This window comes from Loxodonta africana, chromosome 10 (assembly GCF_030014295.1).
Source record: "Loxodonta africana isolate mLoxAfr1 chromosome 10, mLoxAfr1.hap2, whole genome shotgun sequence".
In the NCBI taxonomy this organism is placed as follows: Eukaryota; Metazoa; Chordata; class Mammalia; order Proboscidea; family Elephantidae; genus Loxodonta; species Loxodonta africana.
In genome coordinates, this window is record NC_087351.1 from 12,256,276 (window position 1) to 12,278,432 (window position 22,157).

At 47.0% G+C, this 22,157-nt stretch overlaps 1 protein-coding gene across 1 annotated transcript; it reads left to right on the forward strand.

Moving 5' to 3' along the window:
* Positions 1–293: 293 nt before the first annotated feature.
* On the forward strand, positions 294–21,332 carry TGM7 (transglutaminase 7; the record flags this gene model as incomplete). The annotated part of the gene is made up of 12 exons (XM_023558778.2): positions 294–486; positions 1,227–1,472; positions 2,074–2,192; positions 4,814–4,942; positions 5,020–5,197; positions 14,510–14,648; positions 15,698–15,801; positions 15,986–16,228; positions 17,636–17,959; positions 18,285–18,445; positions 20,255–20,388; positions 20,623–21,332. Coding segments are annotated over 12 exons (2,130 nt in total), but the record flags the coding sequence as incomplete, so codon positions are not given.
* Between the last annotated feature and the right edge of the window lie 825 nt (positions 21,333–22,157).

The following is a 22,157-nucleotide window of genomic DNA, read 5'->3' on the forward strand; positions in this document are numbered from 1 at the left end:
TGCCATGAGTCAGGGGCCAACTTGATGGCAGCTAACAGCAATAGTTCATGGGCGCTGTGGCTCTGGGTCCAGCTGCAGAGGTCACCGGGATTGCAGTCCTCACATTACCAGGCCAGGGCCTGCTGAATTGTCCGCTGAGGCTGAGTGGTGATGTTAGGGGGAAGGGTGGCAGGAATGTTAAGAGCTGGGAGGGAATCTTACCCAAGTCAGAGCCCTGTACCACAAAAGAGACTGAGAAGCGTTAGGGGACTCCTGAGGCCAGGGACTGCAGTCAGGCATGACGTGTCCCCTCACCTCCCCCAGTGGCAGCCTTGGAGCTGAGCTCCGCAGACCTGCAGAGCCCCAGGAACAACAAGGAGCACCACACACAAGAGATGGGCCTGAAGCGGCTCATTGTGCGCCGCGGCCAGGTCTTCACCATCATCCTCAACTTCAGCCGGAGCTTCCAGCCCCGCACCGACAGCCTCACCTTCGTGGCCGAGACTGGTGAGTTTGCCCCTGCCCCAAGGGCCCGTGAGCTCCCTCAGAATGGGCACTAGCAAAGTTCACCTGCAGGGTCCCTGCCGCTCCTTTCTGAGTCTCCCTTCCCTCTCTTCTGCTGAGACCTCCCAGGACCCTCATGCTCAGTCCCTTTCAGTTCTGTTAAACAAACACTTGGCCAGCGCAGCAAACTGATAAGGCACCAATAACCAAAACACCAAACCACTTGCCGTTGAGTTGATTCTACCTCATGGCACATGTCAGAGTAGAACTGTGCTCCATAGGGCTTTCTATGAGTGATTTTTCAGAAGCAGATTGCCAGGCCTTTCTTCTGAGGTGCCTCTAGGTGGACTTGAACCACCAACCCTTTGGTTAGTGGCAAGCACATTAACCATCTGCACCACTCAGAGACTCCATGATAATAACCAAAAAAAAAAAAAAAAAAACCCGAAAAATAACAACGGTGACCTTTAATTACACACCATGCACTGTGTTAGAGCTTCATATGCATTATCTTATTTAAACTGTAAGACGAGACTTTCAGGTGGGTGCTATTACAATCCCCATTTTACAGATAAGAAAACTGAGACCTGGAGACCTCAAGTATCTTGCCCAAGGGTGCCCGGTGGCAGTAAAAGCCTGAAATTGAAAGATTTAGCAAGTGATGGGAGGGGGTAAAGGTCTTTCCAGTCCCGCTGGAATCACACTATAAGATTTTTGAGCTTTGGGGTCATTCTCCTACACAGGACCAGAGCCCACGGACATACTGGGAACCCGAGCCACGTTTTTGCTCACCCAGGCCCAACACGGGAATGTCTGGAGTGCTTCTGACTTCACCATCCACCTGAACTCGCTCCAGGTCTCCGTCTTCACACCAGCCAATGCAGTCATTGGCCCCTATACTCTCAAGATCCAGGTCTCCCGGAGCCAGGGTCCCAGCATGACTTACCTGGTGGGGACTTTCATCCTGCTTTTCAACCCTTGGAATGCAGGTAAGACTTGCTCATAGGTTGCAATACTAACCCGACCCATTGGGAATACTAGTGACATTCTTCTAGAAAGCCCAGAAGAAATCATGGCATATCTGTGCAATATAACATCAGGTGCTCACTAAGAACCATCTTTGCAAAGAATTTTCGGTGTCATGAGGAAAACGTTCACTGTGCCGTGGTAAGTGGAATAGGTTAAGGAACAGAATGCCATGTGACCCTAAGTATATTAAATATCTGTGTATAGAAAGAGTGACTGTACCACATCAAAATGTCACAGGGTGCGTCTCTGAGGAGTAGGAATGACTATCGTCACTGTCTTCTTTCCATTCGTCTGTGTTTTCCAGGTCTCTACAACAAGACTTTCACTTTTACAATCAGGAAAAAATAATAATCATTATTTTTTGAAGTGTAGACTATATTGTGACTTCTAGAAAAAGACATAGTAGCCTCTTAAGGGGGTTGGGTCTTAATTTCTGCTGCCATCTACCCAAGCAGCTCGCAACCTCTCCTGTCCTTCAGCAAGGTGCTATAGTTACTGTTCTTTAATTCTATGACCGTGTGCTTTGGGGCTTTGCACCCTGCTCTGCTCTGACCTGCTCAGAGGATGACGTCTACCTGCCCAGTGAAGTCCTGCTGCGGGAGTACCTTCTGATGGACTACGGCTTTGTGTACAAGGGTCATGAGAGGTTCGTCACTGCGTGGCCTTGGAACTACGGGCAGGTAACTGTGTCACCTGGACTTGGGTCTGGATTGGGGACTCTTTGAGGGTGGTCTTAGACAGCTCTGCTAGCCCGTAAAGGGCTGCTAACCAAGGTCAGGTATGAGGTGCCAGACTAACCTCCAACCAGTGAGAAGGGCAAGGAAGGAAGGGGAGCAGGCTTTCCTTTTCAGTTTTTAATACATTCTTATGGAAAACTTAAAACACAATCAAAGTAGAAAAAAACCAAACCAGTTGCCGTGGAGTTGATTGGACTCATGGTGACTCCATGTGTGCAGAGCAGAATTGCTCACTGGGGTTTCCAAGGCCGTGACCCTTCACGAGCACATGGGGTTTCCAAGGCTGTGCCCCTTCACAACCACATAGGGTTTCCAAGGCAGTGACCCTTCACGAGCACATGGGGTTTCCATGGCCGTGACCCTTCACGAGCACATGGGGTTTCCAAGGCCATGACCCTTCACGAGCACATGGGGTTTCCAAGGCCGTGACCCTTCACGAGCACATGGGGTTTCCAAGGCCGTGACCCTTCACGAGCACATAGGGTTTCCACGGCCGTGACCCTTCACGAGCACATAGGGTTTCCATGGCTATGACCCTTCACGAGCACATAGGGTTTCCAAGGCTATGACCCTTCACAAGCACATCGCCAGGTCTTTCTTCCAAGGAGCCTCTGGGTGGGTTCCGATCACTGACCTTTCAGTTAGTAGTCAAGTGCTTAGCCAAACCTATTGCCATCGAGTCAATTCTGACTCATAGCGACCTTATAGGACAGAGTAGAGCTGCCCTGTAGGGTTTCCAAGGAGTGGCTGGTGGATTCGAACTGCCAACCTTCTGGTTAGCAGCCGAGCTCTTAACCACTGCACCACCAGGGCTCCTTGGCTTCAATAGTAATCAATTTAGGGTGAATCTTGTTCCATCTGTACCGGGGATTTGCAAACTACAGCCCATGGCCTAAAGCTGGCCTACTACTTCTTCTCGTAGGATTCACAAGCCGAAAATTACTGTTATGTTTTTAAATTGTTGAAAAAGAATTAAAAAATAATATTTTGTGGCATGTGAAAGGTATATAAAATTGATTTTTCAGTGTTTGTAAATAATGTTCTCTTGGAACACAGCCATGCTCATTCATTCAGGTATTGTCTGTAGCTGCTTTTATGCCACAATAGCAGAGCTGAGTCATTGTGACAGAGACCATATAGCCCACAAAGCCTAAAGTACTTACTATCTGGTCCTTTATGGAAAATGTTTACCAACCCTGGCCTACATGCCCCCATCCTTCCATCTCACCACTGGAATTTTTAAAAGCAAATTGCAGATACCATGCCATTTAGTTCAATAATATTTCCACATACAGCTCCAAAAGATGACTCTTTCTGAAAAACTTAACCACAATACATGATCATAACTGAAAAAAAAAAAAGAACACTAATCCTTTAATAGCATCAAATGTGCAGTCATCGTATGGAGGGGGACCTTGACTCTGGACAGCGTTTCTGCTCTGAACTGCCATCCTCCACCATCTTTGCTCTGTCCGCAAACACTAGGAGGGAAGAGAGTGAGGAGGAAGCAGAGTGAAGAGCCCTGCAAAGAAGATCACATTTTCCCATTTGCCACCTGTGACAACTTGTGCAATTTTTAGAAATTGAGAAAAATACCAGTCAGTGCATTTGGCTGCCAAAGTGGTCATGACGTATGTTGTAAGCCTATGTTGTAAACGTATGTCATGGGCCTACATTGGGTTCTCCAGGACTCACGGCGTTACCTCTTAGCCCCTCTACCTGGTTTGCAGGCTCTCTACACTCCTCCCCCTCTGCTCACGTGCCTGGGCCTAGACTTATCCATCCGATCTTTCTTTATTCCCACAAGTCCTCCAGATGTGAGACTATCTAAGTTCCTTTCTCTGGAACCCACCTTGCTCACAGACCTCAGGAAATGGCCCACCCTTGTCTCTCCGTGTCTAATCCATCCTTCAAGTCCCTTGGCTCCAGAAGCCTTCTCTGACCTCTTCAGCCAACAGGATCTCTCGTCTGTCCAAATTCTGTTTGCATTTTTAGTCAGAGCCACACAGTTTGGTCTGCCAGAATTCTGAATCTGATAAATTCCCAATTTGATTATAAGCTCTCTGAAGGCAGCTAAAGGAATGGATAAACAAGTCGTGGTATATACACAATGGAATACCATCCAGCCACAAAGAGAAACGAAGTCATGATCCATGCTACAGCATGGATAAACCTTGAAAAACATCATGCTGAGAGAAATAAGTCAGTTGCAAAAGGACAAATACTGTATGATCTCACTCATAGGAAATAAGCAAATGCAGAGAAACCAAAGGTTGTTAATGGCTACAAGGTGTGTGTGGGGGGGGAGGGGACAGAGATAGGGCGGATGTTTGCTTGGGGGCATTGAGTTTATGTGAATGGCGGTGGAAAAACTTGGAAAGCGAGAGTGAGAATGGTCGTACAACCTGAAGAGTGTAGTCAGTGTCTCTGAATACGTGTGGAAGTTGTTGAGTTGCTGTATGTTTTGTTGTATATATTTTAACAACTGGGCTGGTGACTTGAAGTTCAGAACTCTAGGCCTTTTTACTCATCTCTCCCCCACTGCACCTTGAATGCCCTGGAAGTTTGAAGACGACATCATAGACATCTGCTTCGAGATCCTGAACAAGAGCCTGTACTTCCTAGAGAACCCGTCCAAAGACTACTCCCAGCGGAACGACGTGGTCTACGTCTGCAGGGTGATGAGCGCCATGGTAAGCAGCAAGGCTCCCTGTCCCCTGAGGACAGTGCGGGCTTCCCGGGCGCTGCAGACACCCACCTGTCCTTTCAGATCAACAGCAATGACGACAGCGGCGTGTTGCAGGGGAACTGGGGGGAGGACTACTCCAAGGGCGTCAGCCCCCTGGACTGGAACGGCAGCGTGGCCATCCTGCGGCAGTGGTCGGCCCAGGGCGGGCAGCCCGTGCAGTACGGACAGTGCTGGGTCTTTGCAGCTGTGATGTGCACTGGTGAGTGAAGGAGATGGGAAGCTTCCCTTGAGCGGTTGCTCAGTTAATCCTCACGGTAACCCTTTGAGGCTGGGGCTGTTATCATCCTCATCTTCAGATGAGTAAACAGTAGCCCAGAAAGGTTCGGGGGCTTGCCCAAGGTCCCACAGCTAGGAAGGGCTGGGTGCTGCAGCTTTAGCCACTGCGCTACACTGTCTTGAGGAATGCTGCACATTTACATGGTGGGGGCTGGCCTGTTGCAATCACTCTGGGAGACTCCCTGATGAGCAGTTGTTGTTAGCTCCAGTCAAGTTGGCCCCTGACTCATGGGGACCCCATGCACGATGGAATGAAACACTATCTGGTCCTCTGCCATCCCCATTGTTGGTTACGGATGGGACCATTGTGATCCATGGGGTTTTCACTGGCTAATTTTTGGAAGTAGATCACCAGGCCTTTCTTCCTAGTCTTTCTTAGTCTAGAAGCTCTGCTGAAACCTGTTCAGCATCATAGCAACACCCAAGCTTCCATTGACAGATGGGTGGTGGCTGCAAAGCAAGAGACCAAGTGGCTTCTCTGTGCGCCCTGCTCGGGCTTCTCAGCTCCGTGCGAGCCTGGAGCTGGGGGCAGGTGGGGGAAAGCTGGAGGTAAAGGCAGACAGCCTGGAATAGCCTGGCTCACCTGTGGGCAGAGCTGGCATCCCCCAAAATGCTGCCCTGAGAGATTCTGAAGGAGCCACCATTAGACATTTGGTGCTTGGCTAGGTTCTCTCAAGGAGCATCGGTGCTCCATGCATTATCAGTTATTCATAATTTAGTGCAAAGTTATTGACCAGAGTCTCTGTGAAGAGGAAAGAAAGACAGAGTCCTGAAGGTGCCTGACTGTCTCCCCCTGCAAGGCCAGGGGCTGGGCTTTTATTTTTTATATTTACCCTAGTGCCTTACACAAAAGAGCCTCGGTGGCAGAGTGGTTAAGAGTTCAGTTGCTAAGTGAAAGGCTAGCGATTCGAGCTCACCAGCCACTCCGTGGCAGAAAGATGCGGCAGTCTGCTCCCGTAAAGATGACAGCCTTGGAACCCTATGGGCAGTTCTACTCTGTCCTACAGGGTCACTATGGGTCAGTATGGACTCGATGGCAATGGATTATGGCCTTACACAGTGCTGACTGTTACAGTGTGATGTTTCCTGAACTAACAGGTGGACTCCGAGTTGGAAAAATGGGGAGGCACAGAACAGGGAGGAGAGAGACGGGACCAAAAACCAAGTTCTAGAATTTTCAGAGAGGGCAGCATAGCCTGGTGCTGCCGAGAGAGAAGAGGTTTAAGCCGGAATCTTCCCATCGGGTAACCTTGTTTGTGAAATGGAGCTGGGCTACTCTGGCACTGGCAAGTTCTCAGCACAGCACTCACTGGTATTCTCAGTCCTGCCTTCGGCTGGGAAGTCCCTGTGCAGTGGCTAGCCACGTGCTGTGGAGAAGCCCTGGGCCTTAGACCCTGTGGTGAGACAAAGAAGGACCAGGCTTGGGTCCTTGCTCCACCTCTGCGTCCCTGCCCACTCGCAGGTCTTAGAGCTCTGGCACCCACTCACCCAGTGGTGGCTTGGGCCTGGGCCTCATTGCTGCGTGGCCTGGGTGTTTCGTAGCCTCGGACCAGCTCCCCCCACTGCGAAGGGTCTGTGAGAAAGCTGTGGCTGGGGGTGGACAGGTGATTGCAGAGAGGTGGCCCCTTTTAGGGCTCTCCGGTGAATTGAAAGAAAAAAATTGGTCACTTTCGCTAGTCCTACTTTTCAAAGCCTTATAATCCTCCCAGCCACCTCAGCGGTCACCTGCTCCTCCTGGGCAGGATGACGGGTAGGTTAAAGCTCTCTCTCGGCAGCTCGCCTCAGCAGCAGAGGTGGGGACCTTTGTTCTGACGGCCACACCTGACTTGTGGCTTCATTTCAACTGTTTCTGGGAAGGTGTGTGTATGGGTGAGTGATGTCTGTTTTATGAGACCACCACTTACCACCGAATGGATTCCAACTCACCGGGACCCAGGAAACCTGTCCTAAAAAGGCTTCGTAGCACTATTCTAAAAGGCCACAAGAGGGAGCTGCGGCCTTGCAAAATGGCCCAGGATGTCCTTGGATGCACAGTTTGCTCTCGTCTCTGTGATAATAACTTCCTCACACTCTGCCTCTCTGAGGGTGTATCTTCTCATTTTCGTTTTCTGATTTCTTTATTACCTCCCGTTCAACCCTTGTTTTTAAGTATAATTACAAATTCATACTTTCAGAAGTCAAAATCACCTAGTCCAACTCTTCATTTTGTCACACACAAGACTGAGGCCCAGAGGCGTTAAGCCATGTACCTAAAGTCACATAGCTTCTCTTCTGAAACTGGCCACAAGATAGGCTGAAGTTTTTGTTTTTAATTATCAAATGTTTTAGGCTCTCTGTTTTTAATTTTAAAGTCCTAAAAAAGCTGAGCTTGTCGTTTCTGTTGTTTTAAGTGACCCTTTTTTTCTTTTTTTGTTGTGTGAAAGATTACTATTCAAGTCAGTTTCTCATACAAAAACTTATACACAGATTGTAACGTGACCCTAGTCACAGTCCATATAATGTGACAGCACAGTCCTCTCCACCCTGTATTCCCTGTGTCCATTCATGCAGCTCCTGTCCCCCTCTGCCTTCTCATCTCCCCTCCAGACAGGAGCTACTCACTTAGTCTCATGTGTCTACCTGAGCCGGGAAGCACATGCCTCACCAGTATCATTTTATGTCTTATAGTCAGTCTAATCTTTGTCTGAAGAGTTGGCTTCAGGAAGCTAACAGTTTTGGGCTAACAGAGAGTCCGGGGGTCATGTTCTCTGTGGTCCCTCCAGTTGCAGGCAGACCATTAAGCCTGGTCTTTTCACTAGAATTTGAGTTCTGCACCCCACTTTTCTCCTGCTCCATCAGGGACTCTCTGTTGCGTTTGGTGGTAGCCGGGCACCATCTAGTTCTTCTGGTTTCAGGCTGATGGAGTCTCTGGTTTATGTGGCCCTTTCGGTCTCTTCGGCTCATATTTTCCCTGTGCCTTTGGTGTTCTTCACTCTCCTTTGCTCCAGGTGGGCTGAGACCAATTGATTCATCTTAGATGGCTGCTTGCTAGCTTTTAAGACCCCAGACGCCACTCACCAAAGTGGGAAGCAGAACGTTTTCTTAATAAACTTTATCATGCCAATCGATCTAGATGTCCCCTGAAGCCATGGTCCCCAGACCCCCACCCCTGCTACTCTGTCCCTCAAAGTGTTGGGTTGTGTTCAGGAGACTTCTCAGATTTGGTTTAGCCCAGTTGTGCTGATTTCTCCTGTAGTGTGTTGCCCTTCCCTTCAACTAAGATAATTCTTGTCTACTATCTAGTTTGTAAATACCCTCCTCTCTCTCTCCCCACCCTCATAACCATCAAAAAATGTTTTCTTCTGTGTTTAAACCTTTGCTTGAGTTCTTGTAATAGTGGTCTCATACAGTATTTGTCCTTTTGCGACTGACTAATTTCACTCAGCATAATGTCTTCCAGATTCCTCCATGTTATGTTTCATGGATTCATCGTTGTTCTTTATCATTGCGTAGTATTCCATTCTGTGAATATACTATAATTTATTTACCTGTTCATCCCTTGATGGGCATCTTGGTTGTTGCTGTCTTTTTGCTATTGTGAACTGTGCTGCAATGAACAGGGATGTGCATATGTCTATTTGTGTGAGGGCTTTTATTTCTCCAGGATATATTCCAAGGAGTGGGATTGCTGGATCGTGTGGTAGTTCTATTTCTAGATTTTTAAGGAAGTGCCAAATTGATTTTCAAAGTGGTTGTACCATTTTATATTCCCACCAGCAGTGTATAAGTGTTCCAGTCTCTCCACTACCCCTCCAGTACTTTTTTTTAATTTTTATTGTGCTTTAAGTGAAAGTTTAGAAATCAAGTCAGTCTCTCACGCAAAAACTTACATATACCTTGCTACATACTCCCAATTGCTCTCCCCCTAATAAGACAACCTGCTCCCTCCCTCTACTTTCTCTTTCTGTGTCCATTTTGCCAGCTTCTAACCCCCTCTACACTCTCATCTCACCTCCAGGGAGGAGATGCCAACATAGTCTCAAGTGTCCACCTGATCCAAGAAGCTGATTCCTCACCAGCATCCGTCTCCAACCCATTGTCCAGTACAATCCAATCCCTCTCTGAATAGTTGGCTTTGGGAATGGTTCCTGTCCTGGGTCAACAGAAGGTCTGGGGGCCATGACCACCGGGGTCCTTCTAGTCTCAGTGAGACCATTAAGTCTGGTCTTTTTACGAGAATTTGGGGTCTGCATCCCAGTGCTCTCATGCTCCCTCAGGGGTTCTCTGTTGTGTTCCCTGTTAGGGCAGTCATCGGTTGTAGCCGGGCGCCATCTAGCTCTTCTGGTCTCAGGCGGATGTAGTCTCTGGTTTATGTGTCCATTTCTGTCTCCTGGGCTTGTAATTACCTTGTGTCCTAGGTGTTCTTCATTCTCCTCTGATCCAGGTGGGTTGAGACCTGTATCTCAACCTCTTATTCCCACCTGAATTTAGAGACCATCTGAAGAATAGATTTGACGCATTGAACACTGGTGACCGAAGACCAGATGAGTTGTGGAATGACATCGAGAACATCATACAAGAAGAAAGCAAGAGGTCATTGAAAAGACAGGAAAGAAAGAAAAGACCAAGATGGATGTCGGAGGGGACTCTGAAACTTGCTCTCGAACGTTGAGTAGCTAAAGCAAAAGAAAGAATTGATGAAGTAAAAGAACGAACAGAAGATTTCAAACGGTGTCTCAAGAAGACAAAGTATTATAATGACATGTGCAAAGAGCTGGAGATGGGAAATCAAAAGGGAAGAACACGCTCGGCGTTTCTTAAGCTGAAAGAACTGAAGAAAAATTCAAGCCTCGAGTTGCAATAGTGAAGGATTCTATGGGGAAAATATTAAGCGACGCAGGCAGCATCAAAAGAAGATGGAAGGAATACATGGAGTCATTATACCAAAAAGGATTAGTCGATGTTCAGCCATTTCAAGAGGTGGCATGTGATCAGGAACCGATGGTACTGAAGGAAGAAGTCCAAGCTGCTCTGAAGGCATTGGCGAAAAACAAGGCTCCAGGAATCGATGGAATATCAATTGAGGTGTTTCAACAAACAGTTGCAGTGCTGGAGGTGCTCGCTCGTCTATGCCAAGAAATATGGAAGACAGCTTCTGGCCAACTGACTGGAAGAGATCCACATTTATGCCTATTCCCAAGAAAGGTGATCCAATCGAATGTGGAAATTATAGAACAATATCGTTAATATCACACGCAAGCAAAATTTCGCTGAAGATCACTCAAAAATGGCTGCAGCGATATATAGACAGGGAACTGCCAGAAATTCAGGCCAGTTTCAGAAGAGGACATGGAACCAGGGGTATCACTGCTGATGTCAGATGGATCCTGGCCGAAAGCAGAGACTACCAGAAGGATGTTTACCTGTGTTTTATTGACTCTGAAAAGGCATTCGACTGTGTGGATCATAACAAATTATGGATAACATTTCGAAGAATGGGAATTCCGGAACACTTAATTGTGCTCATGAGGAACCTTTACATAGATTAAGAGACAGTTGTTCAGATAGAACAAGGGGATACTGATTGGTTTAAAGTCAAGAAAGGTGTGTGCCAGAGTTGTATTCTTTCACCATACCTATTCAATCTGTATGCTGAGCAAATAATCCAAGAAGCTGGACTATATGAAGAAGAACGGGGCATCAGGGTTGGAGGAAGACTCATTAACAACCTGTGTTATGCAGATGACACAACCTTGCTTGCTGAAAGTGAAGAGGACTTGAAGCACTTCCTAATGAAGATCAAAGACCACACCCTTCAGTATGGATTGCACCTCAACATAAAGAAAACAAAAATCCCCACAACTGGACCAATGAGCGACATCATGATAAATGGAGAAAAGATTGAAATTGTCAAGGATTTCATTTTACTTGGATCCATAATCAACAGCCATGGAAGCAGCAGTCAAGAAATCAAAAGACGCATTGTATTGGGTAAATCTGCTGCAAAGGACCTCTTGAAAGTGTTGAAGAGCAAAGAGGTCACCTTGAAGACTCAGGTGTGCCTGGCCCAAGTCATGGTATTTTCAGTCTCATCATATGCATGTGAAAGCTGGACAATGAATAAGGAAGATCGAAGAAGAACTGACGCCTTTGAATTATGGTGTTGGTGAAGAATATTGAATATACCGTGGACTGCCATAAATCTGTCTTGGAAGAAGTACAACCAGAATGCTCCTTAAGAAGCAATGATAGTGAGACTGCGTCTTACATACTTTGGACATGTTGTCAAGAGGGTCAGTCTCTGGAGAAGGACATCATGCTTGGCAAAGTACAGGGTCAGCAGAAAAGAGGAAGACCCTAAACGAGGTGGATTGACACAGTGGCTGCAACAATGGGCTCAAGCATAACAACGATTGTAAGGGTGGCGCAGGACTGGGCAGTGTTTCATTCTGTTGTGCATGGGGTCGCTATGAGTCGGAGCCGACTCGACGGCACCTAACAACAACAGATGGACGCTTGCTAAAATTTAAGACCCCAGATGCCTCTCTCCAAGGTGGGATGCAGAATGTTTCCTTAATAGATTTTATTATGCCAATTGACTTAGATGTCCCCTGAAACCATGGTCCCCAAACCCCTGCCCCTGCTACACTGGCCTTTGAAGCATTCCGTTTATTCCAGAAACTTCTTTGCTTTTCATTTAGTCCAGTTGTGCTGACCTCACCTGTATTGTGTGTTTTTCTCATCACCTAAAGTAGTTCTTATCTGCTATCTAATTAGTGAATACCCCTCTCCCACCCTCCCTCTCTCCCCCTTCTCTTAACCATCAAAGAATATTTTGTTCTCTGTTTAAACTATTTCTTGAGTTCTTTTAACAGTTTTTTTTTTATAACAGTGGTCTTATACAATGTTTGTCCTTTTGCAACTGACTAATTTCACTCAGTATAATGCCTTCCAGATTCCTCCATATTATGAAATGTTTCACAGATTCATCACTGTTCTTTATCGATGCATAGTATTCCATTGTATGAATATATCATAATTTATTTATCCATTCATCTGTTGATGGGCACCTTGGTTGCTTCCATCTTTTTGCTATTGTAAACAGTGCTGCAACAAACATGGAAAGGCTCTTATTTCTCTAGGATATTTTCCAAGGAGTGGGATTGCTGGATTGTATGGTAGTTCAATTTCTAGCTTTTTAAGGAACCGCCAAATTGATTTCCAAAGTGGTTGCACCATTTTACATTCCCACCAGCAGAGTAGAAGTGTTCCAATCTCTCCACAGCCTCTCCAACATTTATTGTTTTCTGTTTTTTGGATTAATGCCAGTCTTGTTGTGGTGAGATGGTATCTCAGTGTAGTATTGATCTGCATTTCTCTAATGGCTAATGATCTTGAGCATTTCCTCATGTATCTGTTAGCTACCTGAATGTCTTCTTTAGTGAAGTGTCTGTTCATGTCTTTTGCCCATTTTTTTTAATTGGGCTATTTGTCTTTTTGCAGTTGAGTTTTTGCAGTATCATGTAGATTTTAGAGATCAGGCGCTGATCAGAAATGTAATAGCTAAAAACTTTTTCCCAGCCTGTAGGTAATCTATTTACTCTTTTGGTGAAGTCTTTGGATGAGCATAGGTGTTTGATTTTTAGGGGCTCCCAGTTATGTGCTTTTTTCTTCTGTATTGTTAATATTGTTTTTTATACTGTTAAGCCATGTATTAGGGCTCCTAATTTTTCCCTATTTTTTCTTCCATGATCTTTATTGTTTTAGATTTTATATTTAGGTCTTTGATCCATCTTGAGCTCGTTTTTGTGCACGGAGTGAGGTATGGGTCTTGTTTCATTTTTTGGCAGATGGATATCCAGTTATGCCAGCACCATTTGTTAAAAAGATTGTCTTTTCCTCGTTTAACTGTTTTGGGGCCTTTGTCGAATATCATCTACTCATATGTGGATGGATTTATGCCTGGATTCTCAATTCTGTTCCATTGGTCTATGTATTTGTTGTTGTACCAGTACCAGGCTGTTTTGACTACTGTAGCGGTGTAATAGTTTCTAAAATCAGGTGGAGTAAGGCCTCCCACTTTGTTCTTCTTCAGTAATGCTTTACTTATCCAGGGGCCCTTTCTCTTCCATATGAATTTGGTGGTTTGTTTCTCCATCTCATTAAAGAACGTCATGGGAATTTGGACTGGAATTGCATTAAATGTATAGATCACTTTTGGTAGAATAGACGTTTTTATAATGTTAAGTCTTCCTAGCCATGAGCAAGGTGTGTTTTTCTACTTATGTAGGTCTCTTTTGGTTTCTTGCAGAAGTGTATTGTAGTTTTCTTTGTATAATAAGTCTTTTACATCTTTGATAAGATTTATTCCTAAGTGTTTTATCTTCTTGGGGGCTACTGTAAATGGTATTGATTTGGTGATTTCCTCTTCGATGTTCTTTTTGTTAGTGTAGGGGAATCCAACTGATTTTTGTATGTTTATCTTGTATCCTGCTACTCTTTTACTAGTTTCAGTAGTTTTCTTGAGGATTCCTTCAGGTATTCTGTGTATAAGATCATGTTGTCTGCAAACAGAGATAATTTTACTTCTTCCTTGCCAATCTGGATGCTCTTTATTTCCTTATCTTGCAGAATTGTTCTGGCTAGGACCTCTAGCACAATGTTGAATAAGAGTGTTGATAAAGGGCATCCTTGTCTGGTTCCCGATCTCAAGGGGAATGCTTTCAGGCTCTCTCCGTTTAGGATGATGTTGGGTGTTGGCTTTGTATAAATGCCCTTTATTATGCTGAGGAATTTTCCTTCTATTCCTATTTTGCTGAGAGTTTTTATCATGAATGGCTGTTGAACTTTGTCAAATGCCTTTTCTGCATCAATGGATAAAATCATGTGATTCTTGTTTTTCATTTTATTTATATGATGGATTACATTAATTGTTTTTCTAGTGCCTCCAATACTTATTATTTTGTGTTTTTTTGATGAATCCTAGCCTTGTTGGGGTGAGATGGTATGCCATTGTATTAAGTGGCTCTTAAATGATTTCATTTTCCTTGTCTGGTAGAGACCATTGGCAGGGTAGATTGGTGGCAGGGCTCTGGGTTTGGGCACAATGCTCTGAGGATAAAGGAGTCACAAATATGGATCTTCAAGAATCTTAGGCTTCCTTCTCTCCTCCAACTTGAGAGAAAGTGCGCATGGGAAACGAGTGATTCTACTTGAAACAAACCCGTGAATTTTCCATCCCCTTCTTTGTCTTTAGTAATGAGATGCTTAGGTGTTCCAACCCGTGTCATTTCCAATTTCCGGTCCGCACACAACATGGATGGGAACCTGACTGTCGACACCTACTATGACCGAAGCGCCGAGATGCTGCCGACTCAGAGGCGAGACAAAATATGGTAGGGTACACTGTCTCCAGCCAGGTCTCTGTCGTACTCCAGGTAGTTGACCTAGTTCTGGCCCTTGAGGTGGTACTGCTCCGTGCATTGCTGGCTGCTCAGAGGATAATTCACCAGACTCAGAGGCTGCTCGGGTTCATTAGACCATCAAAGTAAACTCATTTCAAAGGTAGATGACTAGGGGATAATATTCAGAAGCCAGTGACCAAATAAATATACCGTGTCTTCCGAACACTGAACTCACTACCTATATTCGTATCACTCTTCTTTCTCCAAGTCTTTCTGTTTGTGCCATTCTGTTTCCCTGCCACGAGCAGAGCCTGGCACTTGCTGCCTCTGTGTCTCTCTTCCTGTCTCTCTTGACGTCTTGCCCTCCCTGCCGTACACCCTCTCTGAGCATGTGTGTGTGCGTGCATGCGTGTGCGTGTGTGTGCCTGTGTGCGTGCGTGTGTGTGCATGTGTGCTTGCGTGTGTGTGTGTGTATGTGTGTCCCTTTATGTTGCCTCTCTCGTCTCCTGCCCTGGCTTCTTTCTCCTCTGCTCTACCCCAGATCTGGTTTCCTGTGTTTCCATTTCCAGCCAGTTTCTAGGTAAGAACTAACTGCTATAAAGGACATTATTAGTTCGATTGGCAAACTGAGAGACAAGTAATTAGATCAAAGTCTTGTATCAATATTAAATTTACCGAGGGTGCTGCCTGTGTGGGGGATATAAGAGAAGATCCCTAGTCTTAGGAAATGCACACTGAATTATTTAGGGATAAAAGGCCGTGATGGTTTCAACTTGCTCTCAAATAGTTCAGAAAAAAAATACATGTGTCGGTATCCATATCTATATAAAAACAAATGATAAAGCAAATGGGGCAAAATGTGAGCAGTAGGCTAATTGGGGGTTTAGGTGTTCCTTGTACTCTTCTTGCAACTTGATTGTAAGCTTGAAACGATTTCTAAATAAAAGGGAAAAGAAGAAGCAACGACACAGGGCACTTGGTGTAGTGTGTGGAAAACCCTCGGAAAATATGAGTGCTTCTCTTTGTCCTCCCTTCTGCAGGAATTTCCATGTCTGGAATGAGTGCTGGATGATCCGGAAAGATCTCCCGCCAGGACACAATGGGTGGCAGGTTCTGGACCCCACTCCCCAGCAAACCAGCAGTGGTGAGTGAAGGCAGTGTAGAAGGCCTTGGCCCCGTAGGGGGCTGATGAGGGTGATTGGCCATGACAGCAGGAATCCCCTCCCCACTGCCCCTATCCCTACCCTGCCCCTACCTCCCACAGCCTCGACCAGCCACCCCTGCTCGTGAGCAGCCATGTTCCACAACTCTTGTTCTGTCATCCACAGGGCTATTTTGCTGCGGCCCTGCCTCTGTGAAGGCTGTCAAGGAAGGGGAGGTCCACCTTCCCTATGACACCTCATTTGTGTATGCTGAGGTGAATGCCGACGAAGTCATTTGGCTCCTTGGGGATGGTCAGACCCAGGAAATCCTGGCTCACAACATTAGTTCCATTGGGAAGGAAATCAGCACCAAGATGATAGGGTCAGACCAGCGTCAGAACATCACCAGCTCCTACAAGTACCCGGAAGGTGCCTGGGGCCCCAGGGACTCTGGGGGTCACTTTCTTTGTGCTGCTTCCCAACGAGATGGCTCCCAGGTTAAAACCACCACACAATCACCTCCTGTCCTCACAGTGAACCCCCAGAAGATTTAGCAAATAAAAGTATAAGGTGCCCAGGTAAATTTGAATTTCAGATACATTTAGATAAATGAACAATTTTTTTTAGTACAAGTATGTCCCAAATATTGCATGGACATACTTACACTAAAAAGTATTGTTTATCTGAAATTCAAATTTAGAACTGGGTATAATTTTTTAGTATGTCTCAGATATTGCACATGATGTACTTACACTAAAAATTATCCATTGTTTATCTGAAATGCCAATTTTCCTGGACAGCCTATATTTTATCTAGCAACCTATTCTAGAGTCACATCTTTGTCCATGGCAGTGGACATGGCAGGATGCGGGAAGGTGGATATTCAAGGGCGAAAAGAACCCCTGGGCCTGTGGACACGAGTGGAGAGCGCCTGGGTGTAGTCAGGCTGCCTGAGGACTAATGAAGGCTCTGCCAAGTTCTAGCTGTGTAAACCTGGACACGTTCTTACCCTCTTTGCGCCTCTACTTTCTCAGCTGTAAAATGGGATAACAGTAGTAGCAGCTACCTCAAAGGGCTGTTGTGAGGCCATGAGTTAATAACCTCTGGCACATGGTACCTGCTCTGGAGAAGTTCACAGTTTGGGGTAGACTTAGGCTAAGCCTATATGTTAATTAGCTCCCAGGTGCAAGAGGTGAGGCTCTATTTAAGAGGCTTGAGCATGTGTTTTAGAAGTGAAGACACTGATAGGGGAGAGAAGCCTGTGGCTCTGATAATAACGACAGTGATGCTGCTGGTGACGTTGAGGACAGTACCATGCTGACTGCATTACATTCAGCCATGTATTTAATCCTTTTTTTTTTTTTTTTTGGCAACTCTGTGAGGTAAGCAGAAACCCTGGTGGCATAGTGGTTAAGTGCTACGGCTGCTAACCAAAAGGTTGGCAGTTCGAATCCACCAGGTGCTCCTTGGAAGCCCTATGGGGCTGTTCTACTCTGTCCTATAAGGTCGCAATGAGTCAGAATTGACTCGACAGCAACGGGTTTGGTTTTGTTTTTTTTTATGAGATGAGCAGGTGAATTTCCTGTGTTATAGATGACAGAACTGAGTGCCAAGAGATTAAAGAATTGTGATAGAGCAGGATTTGAACTCAGAACTGAGCAACACCAAGCTCAGATTCTCAGCCATGATGCTGTATTGCCTCCCTACCAGCTATGCACACGGTCAGGGCTTTGCGAGGGGAATTGGGAGTTGCTGGATGGCTTGTTACCTGAAGAAGGTCACCGATCTTTTTGACACCTCACCACTGATATCTTTCCTGGACCTCCTATCCCCCAGGATCCCCTGAGGAGCGGTCTGTATTCATGAAGGCCTCCAGAAGAATGCTGGGCCCAGGAAGGGCCTCCTCACCCTTCCTGGATCTGCTGGGGTCCGGCATGGAGAATCAGCCGGCACAGCTGCAACTCCACCTGGCTAGGACGCCTGAGTGGGGCCAGGACCTGCTGCTGACGCTTCGTGTCCGGAGGGTGCCAGACAGAGCCCACCCCCAGGGCCCTATCCGGCTGGTGCTGCGCTTCTGTGCACAGGCCATGCTGCATGGGGGAGGCACACAGGAACCCCTTTGGAGGCAAGTGGTGCACTTGAATCTGGATGTTGGACAAGGTGAGTATGCGGCAGGCCTGAGACAGCACTACAGGGAGAGCTTCAGGGACAAGAACAAAGCTGGGCTGGCCCGCATGTCACCAGAGACACTGCCACCTACACGCACACACACATATTACAGAGCAGTGACCTCTGGACAGTCTGTGCAGGGTAAACTGTCTCTCTCTCTCACATACACACACACATTCTTACACACAGGTAGACTCAGACATGCAGTTTCTCACATACTAACAATTTTTTCCTCTCACTCGTGCATACACATTCTCTCTCTTTCTCATGCTGAAAGGCCATTCCCTGAACTCAGGATGTTTTTGTCTCTGTTTAGAGTCACAGTGGCCGCTCCTGCTTCCCTACCACAATTACAGAAACAGGCTGACGGATGAAAAACTGCTCCGTGTGTCTGGCATCGCTGAGGTTGAGGAGACAGGGAGGTCCATGCTGGTTGTGAAAGATATCTCTCTGGAGCCTCCTCACTTATCTATTGAGGTAAGGCTCCTTGGCAGAGTCGGGGCCCAGGGCTCTCTTACTAACCCAGCATTTGTGGAGCCCCTGTCAGGGGATGGGAGCCCACGTGAATAGACACAGTCCTGCCTTCCAACAACCGACGATGAAAGCACAGTGTGGGGTGGTCTCTTGCAGCTCTGTACAGAGCAAGGGTGGGTATGAAGGCTTCTCAGGGGAGGTGAAACTTGCAAAAGACGCACAGAGGCCCAGCACAGGTACAGCGAGAAGAGGATGAGGACGGAGGCATTTCAAGTAAGGAACTCGTTCAGCAAAGCAAAGAGACGCTAAAGGCAGTGCCTGGAAGGTGGAGCAGAGAGGACAGATTTGAGAGATATGTCAGGTCAAATTCAGAAGGTGACCGGTGATAAGATGGGGGAGACAAGGAAGAGGGAAACAAATGAGTGGTGAGACCAATGTCTGGTTCCAATGCCTGAGGAGCTGGTGAGGCCATTAAAGGAGAGGGATGGCAGGTGGAGGCAGGGTTAACGGGGATGGGCAGATACTGTTCCCCATCTCCTGTTGCTGAGATTGTCCTTCCCCTGAAGCCTCTCCCCACCTCCCCATCCCTTTCTGGAAGACCTTGCCCACTGCCTAATCCAAGGCTGGTGCTGCACCTGGGAGCCATCAGCAGCACCCCCACCTCCGTATCATAAATCACCTGGCCTGCCTGGCAGTTTTCACCTGGGTACACCATCACAATGTGGGGCCGGAGGATGCCCGGCAGCCTCTGTAGTGGGGCCGAGAATGGGCAGAATCAGAAGTGCAGATACAAGTCTGGCGCTGAGGTGAGAGCCCTGCCCGTTACCTCAGAGCCCTGGTTACAGCCAGATCCTGATGCAAACAGATCAGATGCCAAGGAGGCTATCGACTGGTCCCCAGTGGTGAGGGCCCTGGGCTGCCTTGGGTGGCTATGCTGGATTCCAGAGTTACTTTCACCTGTTCTACTTTGACACCCTCGTTAGGGTCCAGGGGATTTGGTTCTTTCATTTGAATCCTGCAGAAGTCAGGGTGTGCCCTTCCTTCGCCTTGATTCTCTGGCTGAGGCAGGACTTGCCTCCAGTATCACCGGGGCGGTTGGAACTCATTCCGGTTCAACACAGGTATACCGAACAGCCAGCATGGGGCTGGCACTGGGCTAGGCGCTGGGGCTCCAGAAATGAGTATGACAGAATCTTTGCCTCCCACTGACAGGACCCCCGGACATACCCCATGACATAGCGATTACCTGAAACACCTGGAAAAAGGCAGCGTGTACTGCAGCTGTATCTGAAGACAGAGCAGCATGGCGAAAGACCCTGGGCTGGGGCCTCAGACACCTGGCTCAGGCCTTGGCTCTGCTGTTAACACATCATGTGACCTTGGTCTCGGTGTCCTCATTTGCAGAATGAAAGGGTGGAATGACACTAACGGTGGCATGTAGATGGCCCACATGACACCACCTTCTTATTCCATGCCTGTGACAGACATTGCTAACCAATCATGAAGCTCTCTGACTCTGGGTTTGTCCTGGAGATTCTTTTTAACATAGAATTCCTGTTACCCACCATTAACCAATTGGAGCTGACACTTAGGTTGAAATCTAGTTGCCATCCTGAGCTAGATGGTAGGGAGGGAAACAGGTTTCAACTTCCAATTCCCAATTGGTGGTGGCTTCCTGAAGTATTGTGACCTTCTAAGACATGCCAGGATATGTGTTAACCTTGCATGCTCTCAGCTCATGTTCTCTCCCAGCTGTAGCATCTCAGCTCTAAGTAGCAGTGCCCAGAATGACTCTGTCTTCTCTCTATGCAGGTGTCTGAGAGGGCTGAGGTGGGCAAGGCATTGAGAGTCCACATCTCCCTCACCAATAATCAAATGGAGCCTCTGAGTAACTGCACGATGGTGCTGGAGGGAAGTGGCCTCATTGATGGGCAGATATCAAAAAGGTAAGTAACGCTGCCTGTCTACCTCTCTTGCTCCGGTCTCTGATGGGGGAAGGGCATGCTCTCAGACCATAGACTATCTTGTCTCCTGGCCGGTGCCTCCTCGCCCCCACTCCCCCACTCTCCTCAGGGTACTGGAGGGTGGGAGGTACCACCCAGAGGGGAATAATCTGAAATCACACCACCTACCCAAGAGGCTACTCCCCAAGGCTCTAACAGGCCCTTTTGGACTTTCAGCCTTGGGACTCTAGTGGCTGGACGCACCCTTGAAATTCAACTGGACCTCTACCCCATTAAAGCTGGACCCCGCCAGCTACAAGTCCTCATCAGCAGCAACGAGGTCAAGGAGATCAAGGGCTACAGGGACATCCTTGTCACTGCAGCTGGGTCTTCCTGATGCTCTCTAACGCCCAGTCCTCCCTGTTCTTGGCTGCTCCTGAATGGGTTATCTTCATTCCACTTCTGCTCCTCCTCATCTGCCTGGGAGTGAGTGAGCTCTGTCAGAGCCACTGTGCTCTTGGGAGAAGACAATAAAGGCATCTTATTTAGCCCGGTGTTCTCTCTCCTGTGTTAACAAGCCACTACTTACTACTGGCTGGTCCTCTGGGCCTGGCTGCCTGCCATGTGGCAGGTCCCTTCCCTCTCTTCCTGTTTTCTCCTCCCTTAAAGACTCCATCCACACAAAAGGCCCATTACAATAAAACAACAGTTGCTGTAAAGTTGATTCTAACTCACAGCTACCTCATGTGTGTCAAAGAACTGTGTGTGTTCCATATGGTTTTCTTTTATCTATCTGTCTGTCTATCTATCTATCATCTATTTATTTATTTATTTTTGTACTTTAGATGAAGGTTTACAGAACAAACTAGTTTCTCATCAAACAGTACACACACTGTTCTATGACATTGGTTAACAATCCCACAACATGTCAACACTCTCCCTTCTCAACCCTGGGTTCCCCTACTGCCAGTTTTCCTGTTCCTTCCTGCCTTCCAGTCCCCGCCCCAGGGCTGGTACGCCCCTTTAATCTTGTTTTGTTTCATGGGCCTGTTCAATCTTTGGCTGAAGGCTGAATCTCAGGAGTGGCCCCATTACTGAGCTGAAAGGGTGTCCGGGGCTATATTCTCAGGGTTTCTGTAGTCTCTGTCAGGCCAGCAAGTCTGGTCTTTCTTTTTGAGTTAGAATTTTGTTCTGTATTTTTCTCTAGCTCTGTCCGGGACCCTCTATTGTGATCCCTGTTAGATCAGTCAGTGATGGTAGCCTGGCATCATCTAGTTTTACTGGACTCAGTCTGTTGGAGGCTCTGGTAGATGTGGTCTATCAGTCCTTTGGACTAATCTTCCCCTTGTATGTTTAGTTTTCTTCATTCTTCCTTGCTCCCGAAGGGGTGAGACTAGTGGAGTATCCTAGATGGCCGCTCACAGGCTTTTAAGGCCCCAGACACTATTCACCAAAGTAGAATGTAGAGCATGTTTTTTGTAAACTATATTATGGCAATTGAGCTAGATGTTCCCTAGGACCGTGGTCCCCATGGCCCTCAGCCCAGCAATTCAGTCCCTCAGGGAGTTTGGATGTGTCTATGGAGCCACCACGACCTAGCCCCTTACAGGTTGTACTGGCTTCCCCACTATTGTGTACTGTCTTACCCTTCACCAAAGTTTCCACTTATCTATTGTCTATGAGGTGTTTTTCCATCTCCACCCCACCCCTCCCCTCCCTCTTAACTATTAAAGATCGTTTCTTTTTGTGTGTAAACCTTTTCATGAGTTTTT